Source organism: Sturnira hondurensis, unplaced genomic scaffold (assembly GCF_014824575.4).
Source record: "Sturnira hondurensis isolate 20B ecotype Veracruz unplaced genomic scaffold, ASM1482457v3 Scaffold0003693, whole genome shotgun sequence".
Taxonomy (NCBI): domain Eukaryota; kingdom Metazoa; phylum Chordata; class Mammalia; order Chiroptera; family Phyllostomidae; genus Sturnira; species Sturnira hondurensis.
The window spans coordinates 8,264,595-8,290,561 of record NW_028076324.1 but is presented as its reverse complement, the minus strand read 5'-3'; the positions used below and the strand labels follow the sequence as shown (position 1 = coordinate 8,290,561).

Here is a 25,967-nt window from a genome sequence, read left to right as displayed (position 1 = left end):
TTGCGGGAGGCATCCTTGAGGTCCCCAATTAGGGGCTGCGAAGGTCCGCCTGTTTCCCCACCTGTCCTACGAGAATGCACACCGGCCTCATTGGGTTGCAGAAAGCATTACATAAAATAAGGGGTACAAAATAAGCACTGAATAAATGCCACTAGGCGGTCGCAGAAAGCCGCGTCGAGGTCCCCAGAAGCAGGTGCTGCAAAGTCCTAGGCGCCCTAGTAACGAGCTATGGCGCCCCCTCCCCACTCGCGGAGATTTTCAGGGTGGGGAGTGAGTCTGAGGCTCTGGTCTCAGTGCGCCGTACGCCCCCTGCCGGCGTCTCGCGTTCCATCATTTGACAGCACCTAGCCTGGGGAGCAATCAAGGTCGGAGAGAAAGCTTGGGGGAACATGGTTCTTGTTTGAGCCCCACGCTGTCACTTAGGGTTCCCTTACAATGATGCTCGCCACTTTTATTTCCTCCACCTGGGGTGGGCGCTGATTTGTATTAAGTATGTAGTGTACCAGGTTCCCTGTATCATGGTTCATTTAATCTTCAAGGACCCAGGAAGCAGGGGTCACACTTTATCTGCACGATGCAAAAGGGGAAACTGAGCCTTGGTGAGGCTGCTACTGCCTTAAGCCTTCGTGTACTTGTTCTTGGAGCCACACATGTGCACCTGGAACTGGCGCACGTAGGGACTGCCGCCAGTCTCAGTCTCCCTGCGAAGGCAGTTCACGAGCCAGGCGGGCAGGCTCGCGGGGGACTGCCTCCCACGGAGGATCGGGGGCTCCCGGGTGACTCACAGCTGTGTCCCCTCCCCGCCAGCCTGGAATCTGGCCTCGGCCCCAACTCTCGGTTCCCGAGACTCTCCGGCTCGCGATTCAGCTGACGCATCGCAACGCCTCCTCGCCGCCCACCTGAGTCTCAAAAGGTCTCGGGCACTGAGAGGCGTGGTGGCGCCACCTGATGGCCGATCTGGGTCTCTGCACCGAAAGAGACGAAGAGACAGACTGGCTGGGGTGAGGAGGGGTGAGGAGGGCTGGGACTCCGATGACAGTGCAATATTTTATATGCAAAATACTTGACAGATAGAACATTCATTTAATAATATCCTAGTGCAATATTTTACTTTTTTAAATTTATTGATTTGAGAGAGATATAGAGAGAAACACTGCTTTGTTGTTCCACTTATTTATATATTCATTGGTTGTTTCTTGTACCTGGTCTGACTGGGGATTGGACTTGAAACTTTGGCCCTTGACATCTGGGGACATCACTCTAACCAACTGATCTAGCCAGTGAGGGCCTAATGCAATATATTTTTTAAAGATCAATACTTATGCCCCCCCAAAACCCATGATGAATAAAATATCAAGATTTTAAACTGTAGACAGGACTTAAGGGAAGGCCAGAGAGGTGAGCCATGAAGGTTCAGGGTCAGATCCTGTTTATCTACAATTTTGATTTTTTAAATTTATCATGGATTATTTTTTGCATCGATTCTGATCTGTTTTTAATTATTGCATGAAAATAAATACCTGGATGACTGAGTTTTTTGGTGTCACCTTAAATTTTGCTCATGAGGCTAACACCTCACTCACTTTACCCTAGGCCCAGCCCTAAGGATGTCCCTGCCTGCCCCAAGGACAGGTGACCCACAAGCCCCCATAGGAGAATGTGTGAGGCAGGGACTTACTTGCCCAGACAGAAAAACGGGCATATCCACTCCCACCTTGCAAGTGAGAGTTCATAAGGGTAATTATTCTTTTTATTAATGTTGTACTGTATTGCATATATATATATATTTTTTTTTCCTACAGACCCCCCTGAGGGGATCATTTCACTGTCTGCTGTTGAGTCATTCTTTTTTTTTAAGATTTTATTTATTTATTTATTTATCTTTAGAGGGGAAGGAGACAGAGAGACATCAATGTATGGTTGCCTTTCGTGGGTCCCCTGCTGGGAGTTGGCCTGCAGGGAACCAGCCTGCAACCCAGGCATGTGCCCTGACTGGGAATCGAACCACGATCCTCTGGTTCGCAGGCCCGAGCTCAATCCACTGAGCTACACCAGCCAGGGCTGTATTGCATATATTAATAAACAAACATTTATTGAGTGCTTACTACATGGTAAGCATTTTGTAAGCAGTTTCTACATCAATGCCCATGGTAGCACTGGTGTGATTGTTCCAGGTTTGCCAAGGAAGGAATAGAGACTGGGGAAGAGTGTTATTGGTTCAAGGGCCCAGAACTGGAGTCTCCTGAGGGTATTCCCAGATACTGTAGGTATTCCGAGACGGGCAGGATGTTACCATGGGATGTTTGGAGTCTAGAGGGAGAGGACTGTGGAGGGATGTGGGCCAGGGAGGTCAGACTGGGGTGAGACAAAGCGAAGTGAGCCCTGAAGGACCAGTATTTGTTTTCCTGGTAGAGGGCACAGTCCAGACAAAGCCTTGGCCTCTGGGGAAAGACTGTTATGGCTGATGGAAAGGAAGGACCTGAACACATTCTTTGAGGCCCTGCTTTGCCCTCTTTAGCTGAGGAGAGCAAATTTTAGGCGTAAAATTTAAGGGGCCCCCCCAAAACTCAGTATTAAGATAATTTTTATTCTCACTCTGTAAATGATTTAATTCACATACCATAGAATTCACCCATTTAGCATGTCCAGTTCAATATATAGTCACAAGTCCATGCAACTGTCACCACTAGTCCAGAATGAGATAATATTTTCTATGTGACGGTTTAAGTGAAAATGCATGTTATAGCATCCATGGTGAATGGAATATTGAAATTTTCCACCAAAACGGATCAGTAGCAGCACCACACCAGGCCCTATGGGAGCCCAGGCTGAAAGGAAAAACACATATGATTGATGCTGTCTCTATTTTTCTTGTTTAATTTTGAAAATGTCTCCAGCATGAAAATGTTCTTGTGCATGCATTTTTTAAATTGCACTAAAATATGATTTTTTATCGTAACTGAGTTTTTGCCTCACACTAGTACATAAGCCTTGCTTCTTGGGACACCCTGTTTTTAAACCCTACTCCCCTATAAACAAACTTTGGGGGTGTTCTCAGAGGACAGAAGGCAAACCAAGGCTCTAGGAAGTTGAGGAGTTGGTCTGCCCAGGAGGGATACATCCTGGCTTCCCTCCCAGGGTGGTAGCTGGAATGTGGATTATGGGTCAGGACCTGGGAGGGACGTTTGAGCAAGGTGAGTGCAGAGCTAAGGTCCCTTTCCTTGTAGGAGGTGTCAAGGACCTAATGTTCATGTCCCCTACAAAGTCACATACCGAAGTCCTCACGGCAGTGGGTTGATTTTAGGAGGTGGGGCCTCTGGGAGGTGACTGGGGTTGGATGAGGTCATGAGGGTGGGTACCTGGGGTGGGACTGGTGTCCTTATAAGGAGAGGAAGAGAGATCAGTCTCTCTCTACTATGTAAGGATACAAAGAGAAAGTGCCCCATCTACAAATCAGGAAGTAACCCTCACCAGGAGGGTTATGCACTTCCAGCATCCAGAACTGGGAGAAATAACGTGTATTGTTTTGTTTTTTTTTAAAGATTTTATTTATTTATCTTTAGAGGGGAAGGGAAGGAGAGAAGGAGAGAAACATCGATGGTTGCCTCTTGCGAGTGCCCTACTGGGAACTGGCCTGCAACCCAGGCATGTGCCCTGACTGGGAATCATGTGGTTCGCAGGCCCGTGCTCAATCCACTGAGCTACATCAGCCAGGGCTTTTTTTTTTCTTTTTTAAAAAATATTTATTTATTTTTAGAAATTGGGGAAGAGAGGGAAAAAGAGGGATGGATACATCAATGTATGGTTACCTCTCTCATGCCCCCAACTTGGAACCAGGCCCACAACCTAGGCATGTGCCCTGACTGGGAATTGAACCAGTGACCCTTTAGTCTGGCACTCAATCCACTGAGCTACACCAGCCAGGGCATAAATGTCTGTTGTTTAAGTTGCCCAATCTATACCATTTCGCTATGGTAGCCTGAGCAGTCCCAGATAGGAGGAATATGAAGGGCTGAGGTAAGGAGAATTGGGGGCTGACATAGCCTCCCGAAATAGCACATGGGAGACGGTAGAGGTGACCAAGGATCCATCTGACTGCCTAGGTTTGCATTCCAACTTTCCTGCTGACCAGTGGAGTGAGCTTGGGCACATCAGTTTCCCCATCACACCCTCATGCCTCAATTTCCCCTTCTACAAATTGAAATCCTAACATTATCCAGGCTGTTCTGAGCATGTAATGAGTTCATTCTGGCCCATACTTAGAAGACACTGGCCGGAGCATAGGACCCACCCAGTACATGGGGCTGTTATCAAGCTGGTAGACATTAATTGAAGGTCTCCTGGGTAGTGATCCATAGCTACCTTGGTGGAGTGGTTGGGTGGGCTTCTCTAAGGAGGCGACCTTTCAGCCGAGGCCTGAGGGACATGAAAAAGGCTTGGGAAGCTGTGAAGGGCTGTGTTCCAGGCACCACACCTGCATGGGCTCTGCAGTGTGACTGTACCTGGCACATTTGGGGAGCCCCCGGGAGGCCCAGGTGGCTGGAACAGAGTGAATGAGGAGCGAGTGGGAACACAGGGCCAGGAAGGTGGACCTGGGCCGCTGCGGGGAGGGGTCTGGATTTGACTCCGGATGTGCCAGGAAGGCATTGGCATGTGCAAAGCAGGGGCGAGTTTGGCTGCTGACATCATGGTTTTTGTATTTTTTTTTTTTCAGAGATGAACAAGAGTGATTCCTGTTCCCAGGGAGAGGCTTCCTGCAGGAGCTTAGTCATTATCTGAGCTTTGAGAGGCTGGTGATACAGGGTGGGCTGACGGGAGGTAGAGATGACACACCAGGTGCAGGAGGCGGCAAAAGAAAAGATAGGTGAGGAGGCTGGACGGCCAGGCTCAGGGTTGTGGGGGCTCTACTACGATGTTGGGCCCATCTGGTTCAGATCCTACCTCCACCATTCACAAGCTGTGTGTCCTTGAATCGGTGACTGAACCTCTCTGAAACTCCTTTTCATGGGGAAATCAGGTTGTTGAAAGGATAACCAAAAAACAAACCCACCAAAAAAAAAAAAAATGTGACCCGTACTGGGCTTAGCACAAAGAAAATGCTCACCACACCTTCCCTATTGTAATTGTCTTAAAATTGAAGTACTTGAAGCCACGCCCCTCCCTCCCTGGGCAGCCACGCCCCCTCTGCTGGCTCTCCCTGTAGCACCCAGAACCCCCTTCCAGAGCCTGTCTCACCATGTCCTTCCTCTGCTCAGCCTCCAAATACAAACACCACTGGCAACCTTTTCCTGTTGCCTTTCAAATATGCCAGGCACGTCCTACCTCCAGGCCTTTCCTTTGCTGGTTCCCCTCTCTGGACACCCTTCCCCGTCCCAAGTCATCTTGCCTTTGCTCTGTCCCTCCTTTTGGTGGGGGGACACCTGACATATGTCTCACATATCCCCACTCACACATTTTATACCTCCTTTTCCTTCTTAGCACTGATCATCATTAACATACTAAACATACTATACATTTTACTTATTCATCACAATTATTATCTGTGCCCCTACTGAAATGTCAGCTCCACCAGGACAAGAGTTTTGGTCTGTTTTGCTCAGCTCGGTATTACTGGTGTATAGTAGTTGCTCAATAAATATGCTGGTTGAATGACTGAATGTGTCCCAACATCACTCTGAGGGCCTCCACATTATGTTAAAAGGATACAGTCCAAAAAAAAAGAGAGAGAGAGAAAGAATCATGATATAATGTATATATGCCAAAGATTATATTTAACTAGTGAGGGAACCAGAAATATGTCACCATCAGTTCGAAGAACTCAAAGAACCACCCATTTCTAGGCAATCAGGATACGGAAATGAATTTGCTTAGTAGGTGCACATTTTTATAGAACAGTCCACAGTTTTTCATCAGATAATTTCTGTCTCTCCAGATGCACGGAATTCAGCCAACAGCATGTTTTGAGGGCACAGTTCCAGTAAGAGTGCTACCGCTTCAGACACCAGCTTTGGGGTCCCACAGGACCATCCTCCCTTCACACCAGCTGGCTGAAAATTCAGGGGGTCCCCGCAACCACCCTCAGGCTCAATGATTCACTAGAATGATGGAAAACTCAGGAAAGTGCTTGGTCGTAGAGTGAGTCTGGGTGGGGGAGGGGCGGTGCACAACAAAACCTGCACACGCTGCAGGGAAGTGCTTACGACCACAAGAATTTGTTCTTTCCTGATTCTGGAGGGTGGTTCGAGATCACGGTGTTGGAAGGGCTGTTCCTTTAGGGGTTGAGGGAGCATCTGTCTCAGGCCCCTCCCGGGCGGCCGGCTATCCCTTGGCTTGTAGACACATGGCTCCAGTCTCCGCCTCTGTCCCCAGGAGCCATCTCCCTGTGTGTCTCTGTGTCTTTACATGGAGCTCTCTCCTCCATATCCAGATCCACTCTCTTTACGAGGATGTCAGTTCTGGGACTAGGGCCCACTTTCATCCAGATGACCCCATCTTAACCAGCTGTATCTGCCAAGACTCTGTTTCCAAACAGCGTTCCATGCACAGGTTTCCATGTGGGTGTTGGTTTGGGGAGACGCCATTCACTTCATCACAGGCAGTAAGAATGGGGGCTTCCCGTGGAGGGAGGCCAGATATTCAGAGGGGTCAGCCAGAAAGAGTGGAGGGGCCTGGGGTGCAGGAGGGGTAGGGTGGGTCTGACCCTCACACCTACCTCCTCTGCGACATCAAATCCAGGGGCTTTGACCCAAAAACAGACTTCGGATTGACCCCTCCCTCCATCCTTTGGCCAACCACCAGCAAGCCCGCCCCTGATCCGTGTGAGACCCAGAGCCAGACTCCAAGACAGCCACAGACCCACGGCTAAGTATTCAAAAATCACCCATCAGATAACAAACTGCCAGAGCACGTTTTACGAATGCTCCAGGGGATTATCAGTGGCTGCTTCACACCCTCTAGGGCGGTCCCACAGAGAGACAGGTAAAATGAGTGCTGGGAGGACGGGTGACATCCTCCACTGGTGGGAAGGTCAAGTGGAAAAGTGCAGCGGATCCTCCAGAGGGCGAACACAGAATCACTGTCTGATCCGGCAACGCCCCTCCTACCCCCCAACAGAACTGAAAACCTACGTCCACACAAAAGTGTATTTGCAAATGTTAATAGCAGCGATACCTGTAACTTCCAAAAAGTAGAGACAACTCAAATGTCCATCCGCTGAGGCCCAGGGACAGAAACCAGACACAGAAGACCAGAGTGTGTGGTTCCAGGTGTGTGAAACACCCAGAACAGGCACATCCGCAGGGATGGGAAGCGGGCATCTGGTCGTCCAGGGCAGGGGGCTGGGGGAAGCGGGTGGGAAGTGGCTGCAGATGAGAACGGAGTCTCTTTAACTGCGATAAAAATGCCCAAAATTTGCTGTGGTGATGGTCGCACCACTTTAGAATAGGCTAAAACCACTGAATTATACTTAAAGGGTGAATTGTATGGTATGTGACTTGTATCTCAATAAAACTGTTAGAAAAAACCATGGCTGCAATTTATGGACATTCCTCCCACTGGCAGATCCGATTTCCCCTCCTTTCCATCTGGGTTGGGTCTGTGACAGCTTTGACCAATGGGGCACGAGGGAAGTGACACTCTGTCAGCTTTGGGCTTAAAATTCCAGAGGACTGGCAGCTTCTGTCTGGCTCTCAGTGAGTCCTGACATACCACGTTGAGAAGTTTGACTGTGCCGCAGGAGTGGGAGAGACCCTAAGGTCACACAGAAAGGGAGGGGGCAGCTGAGGCCCCAGGCTGACCACCGAAGCAGCTCGAAGCCCCCAGCCCAGCCTCAAGCAGGACACTACCCATTAACTCCCGTCAACCCAAAATAAGACACAAGAACCGCCCTGCTGAACCCAGCCTGAATTCCTGACCCACAAAGTCATGGGAACGTAATAAAATGTGGGGGTAGTGTGTCACACAGCAGTAGACGGAATTCAAGCCTTCCTGGTGAGTCTGAGTTACCTTTGGAATTGTCAGTGCCGCCCTGAGCCTGTGGCCTGCTGTCTCTGTGTCTCTCTCTCCCCAGGGTTTGTCCTTTACTGTGAGGGTCCTCCCCTGCACACAGATGGCAGCTGGCATCCCACAAATACACACTCCCACAAAACAGCTGCCACCTCCAGGGCCTGGGGCACGCACACGGGGGCAAAGCCTGCCTTTGGGAGGATGCACCAGAGGTCAGAGCTGCCCAGATGTTGGAAACAGGGGAGCCCTGGGTGCTTCATGAATTCCAGAAAAGGAAGATGTGGACACAGGTCCAGAAGGCGGAGCAGCCCAGGTCTAGGTGCAGGGCTGACCCCAGCTCAGGCCACGCGGTCCCTCACGTGGGTGACTTTCCCAGCACCCTCTTCACCTAGCCACTGTATGCTACTCAGCCCTTGTGGCCCGTGAGACTGAGGGTCTGAATATTATTAGGAATTTAGTTTTAATGAATTAAAACCTACAAACGAAAACAGTGTATTTTTCCTTTAAACACAGCTTTGTTGTTTTGTTAAACTTGGAAATTTAGCATCCAAGTTGCAATAAGTGTAAAATACACACCAGATTTCAAAGACTTTGTAGGAAAAAAACCCCATAAATTATCTCACCAGTAAATTTTCTATGTTGATTACAATATTAGTTAGAATATTTTGGGTATATTGGGTTAAATGGAACAGTAAAAAAAAATAAATCTTTCCTGTTTCTTTGTACTCTTTTTAAAGCAGCGACCAGAAAATTTAAGGTAACATATGTGGGTCACATTTTTTCTTTTTAAGATATTCTTTTTCTTAAGGATTTTTTAAAAACTTATCTTTTGAGGGGAAGGGAAAGAGAGAGGGAGAGAAATATCAATATATGGTTGCCTTCCATGCGCCCCCTGCTGGGAACTGGCCTGCAACCCAGGCATATGCCCTGACTGGGAATCGAACCACGATTGTGTGGTTCGCAGGCCTGCGCTCAATCTACTGAGCTACACCAGCCAGGGCCTTAAGATATTCTTAAAAAAAAAAAAAATTGAGCCCTGGCTGGTCCAGCTCAGTGGATTGAGTCCCAGCCTGTGAACCAAAAGGTGGTGGTTCAATTCCTGGTCAGGTCACATGCTTGGCTTGTAGGCCAGGTTCCCAGATGGGGGCGTTCGGAGAGGCAACCGATGGATATTTCTCTTGTACATCAGTGTTTCCATCCCTCTCTTTTTCCCTCCCTTCCCCTCTCTCTAACAATAAATAAACAAACTCCTTTTAAAAATTGTGATATACAAGTATCTCAATATATAACATTGTATAATTTGAAGGTGTGTTGATTTGATACATTTATATTGCAACATGATTACCACTATAGTGTTAGCTAAAACTCTATCCAGTCACCTAATTACGATTTCATTTTATGAGGGGATATTCTATTTCTATTGAGACCGTGTTGTTCTACACAGAGGTCTGAGTGAGGTTGTTTTTCCTTTCACTTTTTAAACAAAAACTGTATCTAACACCCAAACAGCATCTATGACTTATACGTGCAGTTTCTGGAGACACACAACCCCATGGGCTTACAAAACAGAACGCAGCCACCACGTCAAAGCCCCCCACCCCATGCGTGTGCCCGTTGCCACGTGCCACCTGTTCTCCCCCCAGATGGAACCACCGTGCTGACCTCAGGGTTAGCCATGTCTCCCCTTTTCTTTCAAGACTCACGTTTGGGGAACCCATAAATAACATAGCTAGTTTGGCCAGGTTTTGAATTTTATAAAAATGACAGTCCTGAAAATATTTTCCTGCACTTTGCCTTTTAATTTTTTTAAATTAAAATCTTCTTTAGATTTTATTTATTTATTTTTTAGATAGAGGGGAAAGAAGGGAGATAGAGAGGGAGAGAAACAAACATCAATGTGCAAGAATCACATTGATTGGTTGCCTTTTGCACACCCCCACCTGGGGGCCTGACCTGCAACCCAGGCATTTGCTCTCACCCAGAATCGAACCAGTGACCTTTTTGGTTTGCAGGCTGGGACTCAGTCCACTGAGCCACACCAACCAGGGTGCCTTTTTTGCACAATCTTATGGTATGGGAGGTTATCCTGTGGATAGGTGTTGCTGGGTTGCATTCATTTTCACTGCTGTATTATAAATATTCCACTGTGTAAATCTATACAAAGGTATCGTTCTGTACTAATTGATGGATATTCGGGTTCTTTTCAGTTCTTTCCCCTGTATTACCACAAACAGTGAGGGTTTCAAAAACCAACTCAGATCCTCTCTTATGTGATGAGGAACTGAGACAGCCCCTGGAAAGCAGCTAGCAGAGACCTGAGGCTCTTTCCCCAACAGCCTGCAAGGACCTGAACCCTTCCGACACCCTGCCCTAGATGATGCCCTGACTGTTGCCTTGTGAAGCCTTGAGCTGAATGGCCTGGCTAAGTGGCTGCCAGATCCTGATCCATGGAAACTGAGAAAGGTTGCTTTAAGTCACTGTGTTTCAGAGCTATTTGTTATAGAGCAATAGGTAACACTAATATATATATATATTCATTCTTTTTTTAAATTTTTTTTAATTTAACTTTTGTTCAAGTACAGTTTTCTTTCTTGTATTCCCAGCCCTGCCCCCCCATATATATTCATTCTTTACTGTCTGAGTAATATCATGGGAAGTTCTCCTTCATTGCCATGCCCACCACACCAAGAACCTGACTTTGCAATGGTGGTCCCTTCCTCTGGAAGGCGTTCTTCCCACATATTCGCTGGTTCATCTCTGCCTTCTCTCCTAGTCCTCCCTCAAATATCACCTCCTCCAAGAAGCCCCCCTATTTAAAAATGCAGTGCCTACCCCATATACCCCAAGCCCTGTTAACCTGCTTTCTTTCTCCACACTCACCACTTTCCAACATATCATGTCATGTACTTGTTTGCTCGGTGTACGTGTTTCCTCTGTGCTGTACTCTGCCCACGTCAGCGCCCCAAGAGCAGGGTCTCTGTTTTGGACTCTGATGTAGTCCCATCCCAGTACTAGGACACGAGATGATCAATCAAAATTTATTGATGTCATTATTCTGTTTATCCACTTAACAAAAAGCTGTCCAACACAGGTGGTGTTGGAACTACCTGCCTTGAAACTCTCACTCGGGATTACAGCGTTCCAGCCCCGGGCTCCCGAATCCTGATGCTGGATTCCACGTTCAGCTCCCAAGCTCCGGGATCTGCGTTCCAGAATCCGCCCACTTCGATCTCTGGAACGAGGGGGTGCCCAGATGCAGACGCACCCCAGGCCCAGGCGCCGGAACTCGGGATCCCAGACTCAGGCTTCCCCATCGGTCCCCCACCCGTTCCCTCCAACCTGCACTCGGGAATCCGAGAGCCCCCGATCCAGGCTCCGGAATTCAGGATCCGGGCTCGCCGTCCGGGCCGGGCGCCAGCGGCAGCCGTTACCTCGAGATTTTGAAAAATCTGGCGCCTAACTCCGGCTCGGACCGAGGGTGGGGTGTCGGGCCGGGCGGTCCTGGGCTCGCGGACTCGTCGCCCGCCGCCCTGGGGACGCACCGCCCCCGGAGCGGACAGCAGTCCGTCGTCGACTTTGTAGAGCCCTGAGGTCAGCGGGTCGCAGATTCCAACACGGACCACGCCGCGCCCCTGCTCCGATCACGGGACAGGTTCCCTGAACAAAGAAAAGCAACAACAATCCTGTGTGCCTCAGTTTCCCGTCCAGGATGCGGTCCCGAAGGCTCAGCTGCGCCAGGGCCGCAGACCTCGGGTGTCCCGGGAAGGGGCGGGGGCGGGGGCGGGGGCACCGCCGCGGCCGCGGCCGCGGCCGCCCCGCCCGCTCAGCGCCAAAATTTGAAAATTGCCGACGCCTCCAAAACTGCGGCCGCGGAGCCGGAGTCGGGCCCCACCCACGGGAAGCGCGCGGCTTTCTGGGACTTGAAGTGCCGTCCCCGGGGGTCTCGCGGGGGGGGGCAGGGGGGGCGCTCACTGGAGCTAAGCGAGCCGCAGCGGGAGTGATGGAGCCGGACCCCGTTTAGCAGAGGGGAAAGGGGGCCCAGGCCGGTCCGTGCAGCCAGGNTGAACAAAGAAAAGCAACAACAATCCTGTGTGCCTCAGTTTCCCGTCCAGGATGCGGTCCCGAAGGCTCAGCTGCGCCAGGGCCGCAGACCTCGGGTGTCCCGGGAAGGGGCGGGGGCGGGGGCGGGGGCACCGCCGCGGCCGCGGCCGCGGCCGCCCCGCCCGCTCAGCGCCAAAATTTGAAAATTGCCGACGCCTCCAAAACATGCTGCCGCGGAGCCGGAGTCGGGCCCCACCCACGGGAAGCGCGCGGCTTTCTGGGACTTGAAGTGCCGTCCCCGGGGGTCTCGCGGGGGGGGGGGCAAGGGGGGCGCTCACTGGAGCTAAGCGAGCCGCAGCGGGAGTGATGGAGCCGGACCCTGTTTAGCAGAGGGGAAAGGGGGCCCAGGCCGGTCCGCGCAGCCAGGGTGGGAGCGCAAGTGCCGAGAGGGGCCAGCGCGGGGGGCGGCAGGTGGGGCCCTGCAGAGCCTCGAGGGCGGGCGAGTTGCACAGCGGCCCCGGGGCGGCGGTCAGAAGTGGTCTGCAGCTCCATCTGGGAGGTGGAGGCCGAGAAAGGCGAGCCCCTCATGCCCCTAAACCTCAATTATATTCTCCCCTCTGGCCCTGCCTCCTGTAGCATCGCTCATAAATTTATTTATTTGTTTATTTTAAAAATTCGTATCTTAAAGATATTTATTTATTTATTTTTAGAGAAGGGAAGGGAGGGAGAAAGAGAGAGAAACATCAATGTGTGGTTGCCTCTTGTGTGGCCCCCACTGGGAACCTGGCCCACAATCCAGGCATATTCCCTGACTGGGAATCAAACCCGCGACCCTTTGGTTCACAGCCGGTGCTCAATCCACTGAGCCACACCAGCCAGGGCTATAAATTTATACATTGATTTACACACCAACAGTCTTAAATATTTTATATTTCTACCTACTGGAGAGAAACAGTGGGTCCACAGACACCAAGTAATTTTGGTGTCTCGAGCCCGGCCCTCTGCTTCGGTGTTCCGGACCGTGAGGGCCCATCCCGGGGTAGGTGGGGGAGGGGGGGTCCCGAGGGAGGCGGTGTCCCGGGGCGGCACATCGAGGGGAGGGGTTCTTGCCAGGGGTTCCCCTGGCAAGTTCCAGGACAACAGAAACGAAGGAGTTCTTGACTGGTGCGGGTTTGCCCCCCAGGGGAGGCGGGGCTGTGCCTGGAGATTCGTTGGGTTGTCCCAGCAGGAGGCCGGGACGGTGCTGCTGTGGCTTTGAGCAGCGGGTGTGTGTGTGTGTGTGTGTGTGTGTACCAATGCTGCTCCCCCCCCACACACACACCGAGGATGGGACCAGAGTGTGCACCGTGCCCGACCCTACAGTATCAACTTGCCTCTCTTTTGGACATTTTATGTAAGTGGAATCATACAGTATGTGGCCTTTGTGTCTGGTTTCTTTCATGGAGTGTATTTTTCTGTATCGAATATAACAGTATAACATTAGTTGCAAATGTACAACCTAGTAATTCGATATTTGTGTATATTGGGAAATGATCACCACCTTAAGTCTAGTTAACAGCGATACATAGTTGCATTTTTTTCTTGTGGTGAGACTTTTAAAGATCTACTTTCTTAGCAACTTTCAAATACAAAGTATTGTTAATCATAGCCCCATGCTATACATCACGTCCCCATGACTTATTTATCTTATAACTGGAAGTTTGTGACCCCTTCATCCATTTTGTGTCCGCCCCCATTTGTATCTATGAGCTTAGTTTTAAATTTTTAATTATTTTCAGATTTCAGGTATAATTGAGAGATCACTGAGCATGTTTTTAAGTGTTCTTCACCACAATAAGAGAAAGGTAGGTGATACGGGTAGGGAAACTGAGACACTGTAAAGAAACCCAGTGCCACACCGTGTCAACGTGGGGATTTTGAAGCCCAAAGATTTGGCTCTGGACTTCGCGCCTCCCACTAGCTGTTGAATGAATAGCTAGTAACACCCGGGGAAATGGAGCTGCAATTGCCTATCTGCCAACCCCGCCAGAACTACAGCTCCCGGCATCCCCCGCGAGGCGCTCGGCCGGACTACAAATCCCAGTATGCCTTAAGTCGGCGGCAGCGGGCGGCGGGCGCCATCTTTGTCGGCGGCGCGGATTGAATGAGCCCGCCGATCCGCGGCTGCCATTCGGAGCCGCCTGGGCCCTGAACCGCCGCCACCACCGCCACCACCGCTACCACCACTACCACCATCACCATGGCCACGCCGCTGGCCGGCCGTGTGGGCGGGTCCGCCACGCCACTATCGCCCACACGCCTGTCGAGGTTGCAGGAGAAAGAGGAGCTGCGCGAGCTCAATGACCGCCTGGCGCACTACATCGACCGAGTCCGCGCGCTGGAGCTGGAGAACGACCGGCTCCTCCTCAAGATCTCCGAGCGGGAGGAGGTGACCACGCGCGAGGTAGGTACGGCCCCGGCCTCGGGGGGGTCCAACAACGGGCCCCCAGGGGACTTGGGGGTTCCTGAGCTAAGTGTGCATGCTGGGGAGGGCCCCGCCCCTCGAACGGTGTTTGGGGATCCCCTATGGGTGCAGTTTTGGGCAGAACCATTCTCTGAGGGCTCTCCAGGGGATCTGGGGGTCCCACTGTGCGACAGGTGGAGATGGGGCAGGCCCTGTCCACCCAGGGATTCGAGGAAATCTGGGATCCCTTGAGTGGAGGGGGTGTGAGCCAGGCGAGACTCCGCCCCTAAAGGTTGTGGGGAGTCTCTCCCGTTGTGTTTGGGTTTTCGGGCGTCCTGGGAGAAAATTTGAGGACAGTTCTTTGGTCTCCCAGAAGATGGGGAAACTCAGGCTCTCTTGAGGGGCCCTGAGGAGGGGCGGAAGGGTCTCTAGGCGACTCACGTGGTCACTTGTCCGTTGAATTTTGCAAGGATCCTGTGATGAGTCCTGGGGAATTCGGAGGCTGGGTGGGGGTTGGTCAGTAGGCGCCATCTCCTGCCCAGGCCTGGGGTGGGGTCTTAGGGGAGGGGTCTGATGTCTGGGGGCGGGGGTGTCAGGCGGGAAATTTAGGAGGTCCTCGGTTGACCCTGCACCCTGATGACTCTTAGGCGCGAGCCAGGTAGACCCTGACCCCCTGACCCCCGACCCCCAACGGGGATGTGAGGGGAGGAGGAGTCCTGAGGTCTTGGAGAAACAGTGGGCTTCACTGCGGACTGAGGGTGAAGGCGCCGGGTAAACCTCCTCCACCTAAGAGGATGTAGGGGTCTGTTGGTGGGGTGGGGTTCTTCAGTGGGGTCTGTCCCAGGCTGGGGACTGTGGTGGCTTACCCAAACCCACCCCTCCTTTTCTCCCTCCCGCTGGTCCTGTCCCAACTCAAGGGTGGTTCCCCAGAGTGAGAGGGGAGTGCCTCATGTTTCCCTCGTGGGCATGGTGGGAAAGAAAGCCAGATCCTCTGAGCCTCGCCTTCCTCATCGGGAACATGGGCCAAATGACAGGCTTAAGTGAAGAGAGGAGCTGGGGGGTCATTTCGGGGAGTTGCTTGTCCTCTGTGTGACCTTGGGTCTCACTACCTCTTCTGTAAAGTGGAAATAATAATACTCACCATTTGGGCTTGTTTGTGGAGCTGAGTTACTGTTCGATTTGTAAAAGGAGAATAGAATACAGGACAGGTTCCCAGTGGAAGCACTTGTCTGGGCTCTTTTGTCCCTGTTTAAACAGTTGGAACAGGGACTCCCTCAGAAAGCAGAGCTTGGGTGTTGGAAGGGGAAGACCATCTGGTGATTGGTGGTGGTGTTCCAAGTTGCTGGGGATTGGATTCAAACTCAGGGTCCAGACTCTGCTTTTAGTCTGTGTGACCTTGGGCAGGTCACTCAGCCGGTTGGAGCGTGAGTTTTGTTTTCTGTTCAGTGGGACTAGAATTGTCCCACCCAGATACTGGCCACCTGCCTTAGCAGGGCAAGGGGCCTCAGGTTGCCAGCCCAGTTTCTCCCTGCAGGGCTGGTCAGCGCCTCATACATGAGCTGGTTTCTTGTCTCATCCCTCATCCCCAAGTTGTCCCACCTGCAAATGGGGTGAGACTCCACACTGACTTTTGAGGGCCCTGAACCTAGTGGGCTCTGTGGAGGGCATGGTCCCAACCCCTGTCTGTCTGGGTGTGGCTTATTTTTCAGCTGCTGAGGCTTGCTGGAATGCAAGCTAACATAAAACACCTGGGAGCAAGGGATACCTGTGGGGGGTAAGCCTGCCCCCACAGAGGGGTTGGCATTCGTTCTAGGTTATGACAGACGTGTTCACAGCTGGAGCCAGGGAGTTTCATCCAGCTTGTTCTCTGCTGCTTAGGAGGTGAGGTGATAAACGCTGGTCATTGGAGGGAGCCGATTGGTCAGCTACGGGGACCTGGAGCAGCTGGTGTGGGGTGGTCAGTGGGATGTAAGGAGGCAGTGACCTGCAAATGGCCTTGGGCTATAGTGGGGCCTAGGCTTCAGGCTGTGAGGGGCTAGGCTGAGGCATTAGGTGGGCAGCAGCCTCAGCTCAGGCTGGTGGGAAGTGGGCAATGAGTGGGGCCTGGGAAGGTGGCTGTGCTAGGAGAGGTACGGATGTGTCACACTGAGGAGTGTGCCTGTTACCTGTATGGTGTCATCTCACTGGGGTGATTCTGTCCAACAGGGGACACTGGCCAATGTCTGGGGACATTTCTGGTTGTTATGACTGGGAGTGCTCCTGGCATCGAGTGGGTGGGGCCAGGGATGCTTCCCGGCACCTCCCAGTGCCCAGGGTGGCCCCAAGTGCCTGTAGTGTCCAGGCTGAGAGGCCACCCTTTGAAGATGCCCTTTAAAATGTTAGAAGCGTAACCAAGCAATTCAGGTGACCGAGGTAAAACTGAAACTGCCCTGCTCCCCTCGGCGGGTGTGCTTCTCAGCTGTTTGGGCCACAGACACTCCTTCATACTCGCTGGTCCCCGGCCATGCCTGCATTCCAGGCCTTTCCCTTTGGACTTCAGTTTGATACTCTCGGCCGAGTGGGCGTTACTGGGTGAACAGCCACTACAGATATCACTAGAGGGGTTCTGGAAGGTGGGGGCTGGGCAGCTACATTTCTGTTTGAGAAGGATCCTGGGCCCCGGAGGGTAGTTCTTCAGGGAGCCTCCCCAGCCTGGTATTAAGTTCCTCTCAGCTTCAGTTTCTTTTCTCTTACCTACCCAGGTGTCCTATTGCTGCCCAGAGGGTGGTGCGTGGCGCTCCCCAAATGGACCACAGGGGTTAGGGGCTGGCTCCTGGAGCTTGGGAGGCGGAGCTACCACTTGGGATGATGGGCCTTGTGCCCACGCTCAAGAGCTCAAGAGCCGTGTTTGGGTTTTACCTGCAGAGCTGTGGTTTCGTCTCTGCAGGGACACAGGCAACAGGAAAAGGCCACCTCGGGTTATCCGTCTGCACACACATGCACACCCCACCCCAGCCAACACGTGCTCACACATTTGTCAGGGTTTCTCATGTTTGGCATTTGTGCAAGCCATGGAAAAAGGCCCCTGTTGTCTCTCTCTCGCTGTGGTGCCCGGGCTTCCCTAGTGAGGCCGCAGCGTCGGTCACAGGTGCAGGAAAGTGGGCGCCTGCCAGGAGAGCACCTGTCAGTGGTCTGAGAGAGTCTTCGGGTTGTCTATTTGTCTTTCTCTGGACAAGAATTTCCCAAGTTGTCCCAGTGCTGTAGACCAGGGTCAGCAGATGTTTTCTGAAGGGGGCCAGAGTCATTCTCAGCCCGGGGCCGGCTGGGCTCAGCCATGACCACTGAGCTGGGCATTTTGGTGGGCAGGCTGCCAGGACGACCCAGCGGAGCGGGTCTGGCCACGTGCCAGTAAAGCTTTATACAGCCTGAAAGGGGAATTCATGTAATTGCCTGTGTCACAAAGTAGCTTTCTTTCTTTCTTTCTTTTTTTTTTTTTTTTGTCTTCAGCCATTTAAAAATGTGAAAACCATCCTGGACTTGTAGGCTAGACAAAGAGAGGCAGCGGGCTGGAGCTTCAGCAGGTCCAAGTTTGCAGGCCTGGTAGAGATCACCGCCCCAAGAATTCCACAAGTAGAACGAAGTGCTTTCAACAGGACACTGAGGCGGGCCAGGACCTTGGAGCAGGGCCTGCAGTTGGGGCACTCGTTTTGGGCATGGAATTTAATGGGGAATGCCAAAGTCTCAGCCACGGAGATGGCTGATACATATTTTTAATCACTCAACCTTAGTTTTAGGCCAGTTTTGGATTTACCAAAAAAAGAAAAAAGAAAAAACAGCCGAGGTAGAACAGAGTCCCTGTGTACCCCAACCCCGGTTTTGCTGTTAACATCTTACATTAGCATTTCTCAGACCCACCTTAAAAATGCCAGTACATCATCTTTAACTGACACCCACACTTTGTTTGGGTTTCTGTAGTTCTTCCCTGAGGTCCCAGGACTCCATCCAGGGTCCTGCATGTCAAGTGTCACATTTCTTTGGACCCCATCAGGTGTGGCATTTCTGACACTTTCCTCAATTTTCTCGCCCTGGGCTGTTGTGAAGAGGGTGGGGTAGGAATTGTTAGATGCCCCTCTGTTGGGGTCTTCTGGTCTTCTTCACGTGGTCTGTCTGGGATTGGGATGAGTAATATTTTAAGGAAGTATTTTAAAAAATTGGAATTAATGCAAAAAGTCCATGGTGAACAAAATATCAAAAACTTAAAGCCAAGAGTGCTGTCCTGTAACCAAAAGGTTGCAGGTTCCATTCCCAGTCTAGGCACATGCCTGGGTTGTGGGTTCGGTCCCCCACCTGAGTGCGTACAATCCCCAGCCCAGGTGTGTACAGGAGGCAACTGAATGATGCTTCTCTCTCGCATTCATGTTTCTCTCTTTTTTCTTGTCTCTCTAAAAAGCAGTGAAAAAAAGTGCCTTCAGATGAGGAACAAAACAAACAAACAACAACAACAACAAAAAGTTTACAGCCAGGTTTTCCCTTATGCCTGAGCTCTAACCTGTTTTCCTGTTGTGTCGCAGCAGCCCTGAGACCCTCCTGTTGGGGAGGCAAGGGTGCTGGAGAAAGGCCCCCCACAGGCCTGCAGTGGGGGGAGGGGACCTTATCTGTAGCCCCTCCCTCAGGGCAATGGAAGTTGAGCATCCTGAAGTGGAGATGGCAGGAGACAGGGCAAGGACAGGCACAGCACAGGAGCCCCACGTCTTTGAATAGTGGAGCCAGTGGTTTTTTGTGAATTCACGGTTTATCCCGGAAGGTAGTTCCTGGAAGGCAGAATCGCAAGGGATGGCCCAAAGAGACCACTTTTGTGGGGGGGGAGGGCCCTTGCTGAGTGTGTGTGTGTAGGGGCGGGAGGCTGGGAGTGGCCAGAGTGCAGGAGGAGCCGCCTTGTCTCTGCCTCTGCACTGTATCCTGTGTTCTGCTCTCGGAATTGCCCCCCCCAGCTCACCTGCTCTGATCCATATTTTATAGGTCAGGAAAGGGCAGTTTATTGTTCCGTGCCTCAGTTTCCCTCTCTTACATCTTGGGGCCAGGAGTCTGTATCCTGCCCTGTGGGTTGACGGGTCTGGGAAGGTACCAGAGTGAGGTGGGACAACCAGGCCTGGGAAGGTGGGAGGTAGGCATCTCAGACTGGGCATTAAGTCCCACCTTGTCCAGATTTGCCCAGGACATTCCAGTTTTCATCCTGGAAAACCCACATCCAGGAAACCCCGCGGTCCCATGCAAACAAAGACCATTGGTCACCCTCCCAAGTGACAAGTCCTTGGCAGCTCCCCTGAACTCCTGATCAGGGGCCTTTCAGGATCTGAGCCGACCCTGAGCCACAGTGCAAATGCTCGCTGGTGTCCTGTAGCTTTGCGACACGTGGGGCAGCTGTCTATGCCAGCTGTCCCGAGTGGGTCTACTTGTTGTCCTGTCTGCCTTCACTTGTAAGCACCATGTGGAGTCTTAGTGGCTTTATCGAGAAATAAATATTATACAGTTCATATTTATGAACTTCCATCTGATACAGTTCAGCTAATTAAACTCTGCAGTTCAGTGGTTTTTATATATTTAGAGTATGTAGTCATCATTACTGTCTAAGTCCAGAACAGTTTTTATTATTATTTAACATTTTATTTATTTCTTTTTAGAGAGGGGAGGGGAGGGAAAAAGAGAGGGAGAGAAACATCAATGTGTGGTTGCTTCTTGAGTGCCCCCTACTGGGGACCTGGCCTGCAACCCAGGCATGTGCTCTGGCTGGGAATCAAACTGGCGACCCTTTGCTTTGCAGTCTGCCACTCAACCCACTCAACCCACTCAACCCACTCAGCCACAGCAGCCATACCAGCTAGAGCTAACTCCAGAACATTGTTTCACCCCAACAGAAACCCTTTTCCCATTGGCAGTCACTTCCCATCCCCTCCCCGGCCCCTTACAACCATAACTCACTTCCGATCTCTATGGAGTTGCCTGTTCTGGACACGTCACCTAAATGGAACCACACACTCTGGCCTTTTGTGTCTGGCTTCTCTTCCTGAGCATCACGTGTTCAAGGTCCATCCACATTGTAGTGAGTGTCATCTCCTCTTTTCATGGCTGAGTGATATTTCATGTGTGAAGGGACCACATTTGTGTATCCATCATCTGTCAAAGGATATATATCTGTTGTTTTCACTTCCTGGTTGGGAATCGTGCTGCTGTGAACACGCATGTGCAGGTTTTTTGGTAAATGTTATTTCTCCTGGGTTGATACCTAGCAGTGGCGTTGATGGTTACGTCTTTACTCTCGGTTTAACCATCTCAGCGAGCGCCCGACCGCCTTCCTCAGCGGCTTCATCATTGTCCATTCCCACGACCCAGGAGTAGGGGCTCATAGCACTTGTCACTGTCTGTCTTTTTGTCGTTCTAGTGGTCCCATGGGGGTGAGGTTGTGTCTCACTGTCCTGGTTTATTCCCAGGTGATATTTATTTATTTATTCCCTGGTTTATACAGGTGTTTGTATACCTGTGTACCTCCACATGTTTACATGTGGGACAAAGAGGCCAATGGGAAATATGAGTTGTGTGCTCAATTGCTGGGTGTCACCTGGCAGGGAACAAGTGACAGGGGCAGGTCAGGCAGCCTGGGGTCCACCCAGGGTTTGGAGGTTTCTGGGGTTTGTAGGAACTGTGTGTCATGGCACGCCAGCCTGGGACGCCTGCTGTCGCAGAGGTTTTCCTCACCTGGCCCTTGCTGTCTCCCCAGGTAAGTGGCATCAAGATGCTGTATGAGTCAGAGCTGGCCGACGCCCGCAGAGTGCTGGATGAGACGGCCCGAGAACGCGCCCAGCTGCAGATCGAAATAGGGAAGCTAAAGTCCGAGGTGGAAGAGTCCAACAAAAGGTAGGGGGTGCAGCTGGCATGATGTTGCCCCGATTCCAGGGCTGTGGTGTGTGTAAGGTGAGGCAGGGACTTGTCAACCCCCCATGCGGTTCACTCCCATGTGGTGGAGTCATTTTGAGACCCTTGGGAGCTGTGTTCAGGTTGGATGCCCCCACTCGGGCAGAGCTGGGAGCTGGCCCCGAGGGTTCTGGGAGGCTGGTGGTTGTGGCGTCCTGGCTGCTGGGTGGCCGGGGATGGCGTCTGTGGCCTGGCCTGCTAACTGTCCCCTGACCACCTCTATTCCCACCAGCTCAACATAATTTGGCCCAAGGAGGGTTTTGGACCCATGCAGCTTTCCTGGGAGTGAATCTAGGAGTTGGTAGTGCCGGGACCACCACCTCCTTCAGGCCGCAGAGCCCAGCCTCCCCAAGGACCCACTGCCACCTTCCTCTGTTCTGGATTTGGGAGCCACTGGTGGGCCAAACCCCTGTCCCTGGGGCCTTCGGAGGCCCCAACCCGCTGCCTCAAGTTGAGTGAGGTGGCCTTCGTCCTTGGTGCCTCCTCTTAGGGTCCCCACCCTGGGAAACTTTGGCACCAAGTTTCCCCCCAACCCCACCCTCTCCCCAAATGGACCTGGTGCAGCCAGGTGACCTTCAGGCTGAGCTCATTCTCTTATTTTCGAAGTGTGGTCTTTTGCCTGCCCGAGGCTCAAAGGCTCTGGAAATTTGGAGAACAAAGTGGTGGTGGTGATGGTGGGAGCAGAAATAAGAAAGTATTTATTTATTTATTTATTTATTAAGCTCATTTATTTATTTCTAGACAGAGGAGAAGGGAGAAAGAGGGAGAGAAACCTCAGTGTATGATTGCCTCTCACGTGTCCTCCACTGGGCACCTGGCCTGCAATCCAGGCATGTGCTCTGACCAGGAATTGAACCAGCAATCCTTTGGTTCTCAGGCCAGCACTCAATCTACTGAGCCACACCAGCCAGGGCTAATAAAGTATTTTATTTTATTTTATTATTTTTTTCTAATAAAGTATTTTAAATAATTAAATAGCAAAGGGGATACTACAAGTAATACCAAGTTCAGACGTGACCTCCTTTCATCCTCACAGTGACCCTAGCACAGCTGGACTGCCACCATCTCCATTTATGGAGGGGAAACTGAGGCACTGGGTCGGGGACTTGTCCCAGGTCCCTTAGCTCGACAGTGATCAGGACTGAGGCCTGGACCCTGGTGTCTGAGTCCCTCTTGTAGTTCTAACAGCCACCTTCATATTTCATATTTACAGCATTTTTTGGACTTTTAATACACATTTAAAAAATAATAGGGATTTTTTTGTTTGGGGTTTTTTTAGTAGTTTTGGGTTTACAGGAAAGTGAGTGGAAGATTTCACTTTGGAAAATCCCCCCTTGGGTTTCCTCATTGTCAACATCTGGTTTTAGTGAGTGAGGCTTGTTGTTACAACTGACAAGTTAGTGTCTATACATTGTTACTGACCGGAGTTCAGAGTTGGCGTTCGGCCGTGCCGTTCCTGGTCTGGGCTGAGAAGTCATGTTTTTCCTGTTCATCAGAGTCATAGATGCTTGCTGTCCAGAAAGTGGAAATGCAAAATAGTTTAAAGAGAAAAATAAAAGTGTCCCTGAGCCTCCACTCAGATGGAATCGCTGTGGCCAGTCTGGCACATGATGTCTTTCTACCATTTTTTAAAAGATTTTTATTTATCTTTAGAGAGATGGGAAGGAAAGGAGTAATAATAGGGAGAGATACATCAATGTGTGGTTGTCTCTCATGTGCCTCCTACTGGGCACCTGGCCTGTAACCCAGGCATGTGCCCTGACTGGGAATCGAGCCAGCGACCCTTTGGTTCACAGGCCCACTCTCAGTCCACTGAGCCACACCAGCCAGGGCCACCTTTGTAATTTAAACTAAGAGTAGACACAGTTAGACAGCGATGAGGTTCTTTCAGTGTAGCAAGCCACTTCATCTCCTGAGTTACTGATGTCCTCTGTCATGCTGTGTCCCAGTGACTGTGATGGCTTAGTTAGACTGATCCCATTGCTCTGTGACAGCTTCTTTGGGTGACAACTGTGCCCATTGTCAAGACTGTCATTTCCCTTAGCTTGTAAGCAGGACTCACCTGGTTCTGGGCCTAGGATGTGACTTGTTAGTTTCAGGCCCGCATCTGTGGGCCTGGGGCTTTTTCCTTTTCTGATCTTTGGCCACTGGCATTTATGGGTCTGCAGGTGCTTCTCAGTTGCCTGACTTCCTGTTCTTTGTCTCCAAGTCCTTCCAGGGCAGGGTGGTGCATGGGCTGTAACCCCAGATGAGGTGAACTTCCCAGTATGTCACATGTAGTGCTTTTCTTTTCCTGACAAACTTGTCACCATGTCCCCATGATGGTAAAATGGCAGGTAGATACGTGGAGGACCCAATTAATAGGCCAGATTCCCCCACATATTCTCCAGGAATTAGTTATGCAGGTGAGGAATCCAGTTTAATACCTTGCACCTCTTACGACACAGCCAAACACGCCAGTGATAGCCACTGTACCCTTGCTTCCTGGATCATTCTGTGTAGTTCTCTAGAATCCCAAAATTGGATAAAGTTGTTTAGGAATTTTCCTTATCTCCTGATTTCTCTGTTCTTGTTACACTGGCCTTGTTGCTAATCTTGAACTTGCTGGGCACAGCTCACCCCAGGACCTTTGCACTTCTATTTCCTGGGCCTGAACCCTCTTCTGCTGGAAATACTGGACCTGGTGCATTCCCAGGGTTTCCTCCTGCAGGGGTTCTGCTCTGCACCACTTAAAGGTGCAACTCCCGCCTGGCACATGCTCAGTCCCTATCTCTCTTTCCTGCTTCATCTGTGCCTACAACAGACTCAGGACTGACAGGCAGCATTTTACTGTCTTCTCTGCTTCATGCGGGCAGGGCTTTTCTCAGCTGTATCTCTGGTGTGAGGACGGCGTTCTCCAGGCTGAAGTCATTGGTCTGGATGCCTCTCCAGTTCACATGAGCTTAAGCAGTATCCCCCGTGGTTCTCACCCAGGGTGACTCTGCGCCCCCCCACCGAATGCTGGGTGAAGTCTGGAGACATTTGTGCTCATCTCTGCTGGGGTGTTGCTTAACTTCCCACGGCGCACAGGACAGCCCCACAGAATGACCCAGCCCCAGTGTCCCCAGTGCTGAGGGGGAGACCCTGGGTGTGGCCACAGTTGCCGGAGATGGCCCAATCGGTTCCTTGGGGAAAAAGTGGGTAAGCTTTGAACCCCAAGAAGAGTTAGAATTGCATTCAGAAATGTGTAAGAACCTAAAGTTCATGCTGTTTAAAGAACTGTATGTTAAAGAATCCATTTGGCATATTAAATATTTGATATTGGAGATAATTGTCTATTACAGTACTAGGGCGTCCTGTGTGACATAGTTTACACAGTTTGCACAGGAGATTAACTTTTCAAAGGCTAGAATTTGTTTAATAAATTATACCTTAGTTTTTTAGATTTTATTTATTTATTTTTAGAGAGAGGGGAAGGGATGCAGAAAGAGAGGAAGAGAAACATCAATCAGTGTGTGGTCATTTCTTGATGCCCCCAACTGGGGACCTGGCTTCCAACCCAGGCCTGTGCCCTGACTGGGAATCAAACCAGTGACCCTTTGGTTTGCAGGCCGGCACTCAATCCACTGAGCCACACTAGCCAGGGCTAAATGATTCTTTTTGTGATCAAAAACCTCAGAAAAGGACATGAAACCAATGCCTTGAGGGTTTCTTGAACCCCCTGTATTGGTAGGTTGACGGAGTCCTCATGGTGCAGGGCAGGTTTGGGGAAAGGTCACTTCTTGTGCTGACAGGTGAGGCTCCCTTACCAGAGAGCAGGAGATAAGTCGAGCCTTAAAGAGTTAAAGGGCCCTGCTCAGAGGCAGAAGTGAACTTGTGCTTGGACCTCCCTGGGCTCCAGCTGCATAGCTGCTCCCAGCTAACCTCTGCTCTTGGCTTTCAGCTACAAGAAGAAGGATGGCGAGCTCACAGTGGCCCAGGGCCGTGTGAAGGACCTGGAGTCCCTGTTCCACCGGAGTGAGGCGGAGCTGGCTGCTGCGCTCAGTGACAAGCGAAGCCTTGAGAGTGATGTGACTGATCTTCGGGCCCAGCTGGCCAAGGTAAGCCCTGGGAACGTCCCAGTCTGGAGACAGGAGGCCTCAAGCTGATGCATATGTGTGGGTCCAGGGTGGCCAAGGGTCGTGCCATGGGCATGAGTTTGTGTATTTAAGGAGATCCCTGGGCATGAGCAGCCAGACAGATGAGTGCAGCAGACAGACTCGAGCCAGGGCACGAGTGCAGCAGAGGGTTCCCTCAGTGTGTTTTCCGGCACGTCCCAGGCAGAGGATGGTCATGCGGTGGCCAAGAAGCAGCTGGAAAAGGAGACACTGATGCGCGTGGACCTGGAGAACCGCTGTCAGAGCCTGCAGGAGGAGCTCGACTTCCGCAAGAACGTCTTTGAGGAGGTGAGCCTTGTATGTGGTGTTGGAATGCGGTCTGCCTTTGTTTTTAAAAATGCATCTCTAGTTTTCTTAACACCAGTGGTTGAAGAGCCAGCCTCTACCCCAGTGTA

General features: G+C 51.3%; 1 protein-coding gene across 3 annotated transcripts in view; it reads left to right on the top strand.

Annotated features, from left to right (window-relative positions):
* Positions 1 to 14,049: 14,049 nt before the first annotated feature.
* Positions 14,050 to 25,967, top strand: part of LMNB2 (lamin B2) — a 23,514-nt gene continuing 11,596 nt past the window's right edge. Inside the window, exons 1-4 of one of the 3 annotated variants that reach the window (XM_037042459.1) lie at positions 14,050 to 14,488; positions 21,243 to 21,379; positions 25,359 to 25,515; positions 25,735 to 25,860. In XM_037042459.1, coding sequence (XP_036898354.1) covers positions 14,285 to 14,488; positions 21,243 to 21,379; positions 25,359 to 25,515; positions 25,735 to 25,860 — 624 coding nt within the window. In that variant the 5' untranslated portion in view covers positions 14,050 to 14,284. The remainder of the gene's footprint in view (positions 14,489 to 21,242; positions 21,380 to 25,358; positions 25,516 to 25,734; positions 25,861 to 25,967) is intronic. The other 2 variants (XM_037042456.1, XM_037042458.1) reach the window with 2 other exon arrangements.